Source organism: Gossypium hirsutum, chromosome A09, assembly GCF_007990345.1.
Source record: "Gossypium hirsutum isolate 1008001.06 chromosome A09, Gossypium_hirsutum_v2.1, whole genome shotgun sequence".
Lineage (NCBI taxonomy): Eukaryota > Viridiplantae > Streptophyta > Magnoliopsida > Malvales > Malvaceae > Gossypium > Gossypium hirsutum.
The window spans coordinates 76022532-76030619 of NC_053432.1; the positions used below are offsets into that span (position 1 = coordinate 76022532).

At 28.4% G+C, this 8088-nt stretch overlaps 1 protein-coding gene across 1 annotated transcript; it reads left to right on the plus strand.

Moving 5' to 3' along the window:
* The first annotated feature begins 2662 nt into the window (after positions 1–2662).
* LOC107889717 (WAT1-related protein At2g37460) lies at positions 2663–4846 on the plus strand. The gene is made up of 7 exons (XM_016814253.2): positions 2663–3056; positions 3146–3208; positions 3300–3416; positions 3492–3735; positions 3822–3983; positions 4143–4294; positions 4370–4846. The coding sequence occupies exons 1-7, from the start codon at positions 2857–2859 to the stop codon at positions 4587–4589; spliced, it is 1158 nt and encodes a 385-aa protein (XP_016669742.1). The 5' UTR covers positions 2663–2856; the 3' UTR covers positions 4590–4846.
* The last annotated feature ends 3242 nt before the right edge of the window (positions 4847–8088 follow it).

Here is an 8088-nt window from a genome sequence, read left to right on the forward strand (position 1 = left end):
TTAAATGTTTAGGGTCTAACTAAGAAATAATCCTAAAATTATCGTCTAAAGAATCAACTGCATATTTCTATATCTTGTTGCATTATCGTGTTCCTCGACATTGAGGCATCATTCTCTATTTTAACTTAAAATGCGAGACATACTCCACATTTTACTTATCGAAGAGTGATTACCGATTTAAGCAGTGAAACACACAATTTTTTTTTCTTTTTTCTTTTAAGATAGGATAATAGGCGTTGAATTGAAATACACTCTTAAAACCAAATTTAGATCATCCTTTTGACGTTCTCATCATTGGAAGTTTCTGAAATTTTACCTAAACAGCTTTGGGAAAACAATTTGGTCCATATCACCCACTCTATTCACCCTCCTCATTGCCTAACCAAATATCCAAAAAAATAAAATCCCTATCTTGTTCATGTGGGAGTGGATTGTCTAAAGGCACCCAACAGAGGGAATCCCTTTTTACTCTTAATGTTTATATGGATGGAGTAATGCAAAGCAGACACGAAACAGTCTTTAAACCTTAACTTTCGGGACAAAATAACAAAAACAAAAAGCAACTCCACCACGCAAAGCTACTAAAACTTATTAAAGAAGTGGCATTGACATCTGATCTACAAGACAATGGTTTTGCTTTGCTTACATTAAGTGTGCGTTTCGTTTTAAATTTCCTCCTCCTCCTCCTCCTTTTATTTTATTAAAAGGAGTTGCTTTTAAACATGAAAAAAAACTGAAAACGCCTCTCATATTTTATTTTATGTTTGTACGAGAAAGAAAAAGATGAAAGTATTCCTATGATTATTAATAAAATTAATAAAAAAAATATATTTTTTAATTTTATTTAATTGCTCTAACATTTTACTGTTGAGTTTTTCTTTTTTTTTTTTGTCAATACACAAACTTTTTGTTGCCATTGGTATAAATAGTTGATAATAAATACTATTTAATTATTATGTAATTTGATAAATATTAAGTAAACTACATTACAAATAACAAATTATACTTAAAAATTTCACTTTTGCTCACTTAATTATAAAAAAATTACAAAATGATTACCTAACTGATCATATATATTTGTCTTTTTTTTTTGGTCCAATTCCATTTATGGATAAGGGAAGAGATGATGTGGTAGTTTTAAAATTAGTATAATAACAAATTCAATCCTCGATGTTTATATATTGTATCAGTTTAATCATAATTTTGAAAAATATAACTCTCAACATTTACATATTATCTTAATTTAATCTTAATTCTAATAAAAAATAAAAAAATAACTTATTTTTTAAAAGATACTTCATCTTTCCTTCATTTAGAAACCAGAGGAGTTTCCAAAAATCCCATTGAATTGTTATCTCATTAAATCAAATAACTCTTTCACACGAAAATCACAAAATCAAATTCCCCAAACCCATAAATTTCCATCAACAAAGTATTTCTTCTTTTTAAATACCAAATTATGTTCGAAACCTTTTCTTCTTATCCAGAAAAAAAAAACTACTATGAATATATATTACAAGATATGATATTTTACTTACAAAATAATAAAACTCACACTTATTTATTTATTTATCTACATTCGCTCTCTCACTAAATCTTTCACCTTTAGCCACAAATAGATAAAAACAAGTTATTAAGAAGCCTAAAGCAAGTTGCTTTAAAATTAACGAGCCAGTGCTCACTTTACTTGTACATGAAATACTAACCAATTCCTCAATATAAAGGCAATACTTGATTTGTATAACCGAACTAGTACGATAGCCATCAACTAATAAAATTACGTCTCAATTAAATTTCCCATTATGAAATGAATTAAAAGAGATTCTTTTCGCTTTAACTTCCTCAAATTTAATATCTTGCTAAATAATGTCACACCAATACTTTTTTGTAGAAAATAATCAAGATAGATGGGTTAAAATACGGCAATAAATTAGCTAAGTTGCATTGTGTCCAGTTGCAAATGATTTTGGAACTGTTTTTCTTTTAAGAGTTGAGGTATTTTTAAATATATTAAAATAATTATAATTATTCGGTATAATAATAAGTTTATGTTTTGATCATTCAATTTTAAAAGATTAAAAAAAGGTTACTGAACTATTTAAAAATTTTCATTTAAATTATTAGGTTGTTAAGTTTTTTTTTAAGCCCAGCTAGTGAGCTCTAGGCAATGACTCAATGATCTATATGCTAGATCAATATCCATCAACGAGCAAAAGAACATAACTTAAATTTAAGTCGATCTAACGATCAGTGCCGGAGATCAAAGAAGAAAATTGTTTGGATTTTGATTCGCAGATTCATGGCACTCAAAATCATTTTATGAAAAAAAAACTGAACTACAGAAGAAAAAAGGAAGGAGAGTTTTCGATTGATGCAGACGGTGCGAACAAAGAAAACCATACAACGATGATTTTAATAGTTCAGTTACTTAAATAAAAATTTTCGAATAGTTAAATTATCATTTTGTAACATTTTAAAATTGAGTAACCAAAACGTAAACGTATTAGATAGTTTAATAATCTCGAGTGTATATTGTGTTAGAGTTTTTATTTTAAATACTATCTTTTAAAAACAATAATTCAACGAGTTATAGGCAGCCATTAATTGGGCCCGACCTTAATAGTAAAATAAATGTTCTGCAACAGATTTTTTTTTTCCTTTTGAAAGCTGCAAGAGAAAGACTTGAGTTATGAGGTATCAAAAGTGTGTCAACTTTAGCATATAAATAGGAAGAAATAGATAGCAGAAAATTGCTCATCCTCAATGAGTTCATCTCTTCAATAAACTTGGCTGATTTACAAGTTAATATTATAGCAATTGAATTGGATAGTGAAGTCTTAAATCCGTAGGATAAAAATGGAGAACCAAGTAGATGGTTCATTAGGAGGCACGTATAAGCCATTCTTTGCTGCAGTTTTCTTGCAAGTTGGGTATGCAGGCATGGATATCTTATCTAAGACTGCATTAAACCTGGGGATGAGCAATTACGTACTCGTTGTTTACCGCCATGCCATTGCCACCCTTGTTATGGCTCCTTTCGCTGCTTTTCTCGACAAGTATATTCTTCTTCTTTCTCTCTCTCTCTTAAACTCCATTCGTGCCATTTTTACCCTTTTAGCAATATCTACTCTTTTCTGTTTGACAGGAAAGTGAGGCCTAAGATGACCATGAGAATCTTCATCCAAATAATGGTGCTAGGCTTACTGGAGTAACTATCCAAATTTCAATTTACTACAGCTTTCTGTTTTTACCATCAAGTTTAATAACATCTGACAATTTTAATATATATTGTTTGGCAGGCCAGTAATTGACCAAAACTTGTATTTTCTGGGAATGAAATACACAACTGCAACCTTTGCAACTGCCATGTACAATATTCTTCCTGCTATAACTTTCGTTATGGCTTGGATTTTCAGGTAGAAAAGAACCCCACAAATCAACAGTTTTGTTCATGAATATTCAATAAAATCTGCTTAATCATGTGGATGTAGGCTTGAGAAGGTGAAGTTAAGGTCCATCCGTAGCCATGGAAAGATTATAGGAACCCTTGCAACAGTTGCTGGAGCGATGGTGATGACGCTGATGAAAGGACCAGTGCTTGAGTTGTTTTGGACCAAGGGAAGAAACAACCATGAAGCAGCATCCAAAAACGGGACCGATCTCCACGATTGCATTAAAGGTGGTGTACTCATCACAATTGGCTGCTTCAGCTATGCTTGTTTCGTAATTCTCCAAGTAAGTGACATACGAAATTCTGCCCTAATATTTGTTCATTGATTTGCTTAATTATGATGTAAATTTTTATGTTTTTTATTTCATAGGCAATCACTCTGGAAACCTATCCAGCTGACCTTTCTCTAACAGTTTGGATATGCCTGTTGGGCACCCTTGAAGGTACAATAGCTGCTTTGATTATGGAAAAGGGAAATGCTGCCATTTGGGCCATTAAATGGGACACCAAGTTGCTCACTGCTGCATACACTGTAAGAATTATAATCACCAATTATTTACCGATATTATTTTAACAATAACATGATGAGGATAAAAATTAGATCAAATTAAGTAGGTGAGGAAATTCTCAAACCATAATTCGAATATCATTTTATTTTTGAACACAATATCTGAAAATTGCATGGTTGCAGGGTATTGTATGTTCAGGACTTGCTTATTACATTCAAGGGATGATAATGAGACACAGAGGTCCAGTATTTGTGACAGCTTTTAGTCCCCTATGCATGGTTATTGTAGCCATTATATCCTCTTTCATTCTGGCTGAACAAATGTTTCTGGGAAGGTAATTTCACAATTTTTTCTTTTAAAAACCCCAAAAAACAAAGCTGATATAATAATGTTATGTTATGTTATGCAGGGTGATTGGAGCTATCATCATAATTGTGGGTCTATATCTGGTGTTATGGGGCAAAAACAAGGATTACAAGAAGTCTCCACCACCACCATCGCCACTAATGGATGGGCAAATAATTGAAGCAGTTAAAATAGATATGGGTATCACAGTTGATGACGGCACCAAAGGAACCTTGATCAGAGATGAAAAATTACAAGAGGAAAGGCATTCAATTATCGTCTAAAATTTTCCAACATAAACATCATCCACTAGCCTAAAACAGGGGGGGAATCACTAGCAACTTATGGTAGTGCTTTTCTGATTCAACTGTAAACTGTCATCCCATGATATGATTTTGCACTATAAAATATTATTTTGAGTAAGTTCATGATTCTGGATGGATTTCATTCACTCATCCAATCGCACTCCTCCCCTATAGATTCCCAGGGGATGTATCCACCATTTGTAATTACTAAGCTTAAAGGAGCTCCTTTTTATTTATATATTTTCTTTCTCAAATAAAGCATATTTAAGTATCTAATGAAATGTTGACATGAATCGTCTTTTTTATTTGACTTGCTTCGATATGCCTTGTGGCTTTCAAATTTCCACCACTAAAACCCAGAATCCATTGCTATCAATCCCCAAACCATGATATATACCATAACTTAAACAGAAGATAAGTTGATTAGTGTTTTATCAGTAATATACATAAACCTTTTTATTTCACAACAATGCCATTTCTTTTCTTACCTTTGACTGTTTTTTACCTAAAGAAGTATTGAAATCTGATTGTAATTAGCATCTTCCACTGTTGTAGTAGTGGTTTCTGATTCGAGTTTAACTATCATCAGACAAATTTCCAACATAAAATATTACGTAGTTGGATATTATCAGCCATGGAACCATTTGTAATCATTAAGCTTGAATCAACCATTTTTTTTTCTCGAGGATGATTCACGAATCACTATACCAACCAAAACTATGGGGTACCACCAAGACCTCGTTGCTCCTTTGGTGCGTAACCAATGGACACATATATTCAGGGCTTCCCACATTTAGACTTTTTTAATATTTTTCGTTTCCCTTTTTAACATATCCAAATTTTAAGTCCTAATACTAAGAATAATAACCTTTCTAGTATTATATAATTTTGTAAGTTGATTTATAAACGTAATGATATTTAAAATAATTAATTAAAATTTATATTTATTAAAAAAATTATATTTGGAATAATTATTTGATTTTTATTTTTTTATCATTTTTCGTGTCACATGTCACGTAATCGCTTTAATTGAAAAAAATCGGGAGTCGTTAGCTTTAAAGTCAACGGTTAAAGTTAATGGTTAAAAGTTATTTTTTATGCATTTTATAATTTTTTATTATTTTTATAAAAATTCACAATTTTTTTTACATTTTCATGATTTTATAATTTTTTTCTTATTTTTATTAAAATTTAATAATTTTTATAAATTTATTAAATTTTTTTATAATTTTTTTTGTTAAATGTCACACAATAGTTGTAATACGAGGTGACTTTAACTAAAAAAAATTAGGACCAGTTAACTTTAACGATCAACTATTAAAGTTAACGGTCAAAGGGCTCTTTTAATGCATTTTGACAGTTCAAGTACCCAATTGAGTGAAAAAAAAAGGGGCTTAATTGTTTTTTTTTTAAAGTTTGAAGACCTTTTTTATGCATTTTTTTATGCTTTTTTTTTTTAAAGTTTGAAAGCTTTTTTTATTCATTTTGAAAGTTTAAATACCAACTGAGTGAAAAAAAAAACAAAAGTTTAATTTTTTTTTTTGAAAAAAATTGAAGACTTTTTACACCAATAAACAAAAAATTATAAATAAATATTAAGAAATAAATATTAACCCACAAAAAATCTACATCAACTTCTAACAGTAAATTTTATTTTAAATATAAAAAATACTGATACAAAATTTAACACATTTGTTGAAGTATCTTTCAAGTAGTGCCAAAGATTGATGTCCCCTCGTGTTTGGCATTGTCTCTTTAGAAACTTGTCATGTATATGTTGGTAAATTTTTGGTAACAAAAATTTTTGAACTTTGATTTTAGCTTATAGTTTGGACAATAGTTAACTAATTTTTAGGAAAAATACAAATGGGGTTAAAGTGAATAATTTTTTTTTATTAAATTGATCTATTCAAAAAATTACAAATAGAAATGACGAATAAACTATACTCAGGATACTAAATCTTAATAACCTCTCATTTATCCGAATGATGTAAACGAGCCATATTTTGTATTCTCATCCCCTCTATATTTTTATCAAAATTCCTAGCCACCAGAATTTTCTTAAATGGATCAATAAGGTTGCCTTAGATGTAATTTTGACTACATCCATTATTTTGTCAACTACAACCTCTCAAATAATATGATATTTTCGATTAATGTATTTTGTTTATTTATTATAATACAATATAATAGCTTTCTCCATATCATGAATGACTTCAAATGCTATAAGCAAATTTCAAAGCAAAATTTCTAAGTCATCTTCTTCTTCTTTTTAATCTAAATTCTCTCTTTAAAGTTCAGAAGTACAAATATAATATAATTATAAATATATATATTTGTGAAAGTATAATGTAGAATCAAACCAATACTAAATAGAAACAGATTAAAAATTAAAATAATCCAGACTAAAACTAATTCACCAAATTAAAACCCACGCATGACAAAAATGGAAACCCAGACATAATAATTGTGCATGACTAAACTTAAACCTAAATACTCAACAACTTAATTATTTTTTTAACAAGAATTTTGGAAGTTAAAATATAATGTGACGGTTGCAATAATAATAACAATAATAATATCTGAACGAATTTGAGCTTCCGATTGTGCAACTTGAGTTCGGCCTTAAACAAAATAAATGATAACATATATTCAATAATTTTAATTTTTTTTAATAGAAAGAAAATATAAAAGTTCTAAGTTTTGTTTGGTAGAGTGAAAAAAAATTAAAAAGATAGAAAATTGAAGGAATAAAAAAATAGAAAGATGGAAAATATAAGGGTGCATTTGGTTCCAGGAAACAAGAATAGTTTTCATTTTTATTTTATTGAAAAATGAAAAATAGTGAAGTAAACATATTTAATTAAAAAAAATTTGAAATGAGCTTTTGAAAATGAAAATGAAAATATATGAAATTAGAGATTTAAAAAGAAAATGTTTTCATTATTTTCAATAAAAATATTTTGGGAAAATAGAAAAAATTGAAAGAAAAAAACATTTTTTTTAAGTTTCATTTTAAGCATTAAATTTACTTTGGTTGGAAATATTTTAGAAGCAATTTTTTTTATTTAATTACATTTTATTTTACTACTGTTATACATTTTTAATAAATTATACTTTTATTTAATTATTTAATAATTTTTTTCATTTCTATTTTGAAAAATACATACCAAATGTGTTTTCACTATTTTATTATTGATTTTTTTTTCCATTTTTATTTACCAAACGTATTTTTCAATTTTAAGAAAATAGAAAAAGAAAAATGAAAACAGAGAATATTCTCTAAAACTAAATGCATTTTTTTTATAGGTATGCTTGGTAGTAAAGATGAAAAAATTGAAAGAAAAAATAATTTTCTTTCCATTCATTACTTGATAGAGTTAAAAAAACGAAAGGAAAAAAAATAAAACACATAATTTTGAACTTAAGTACACATTTCTCTCATCTTCTTTTCTCCTATCATTTCAATTTGGAATGA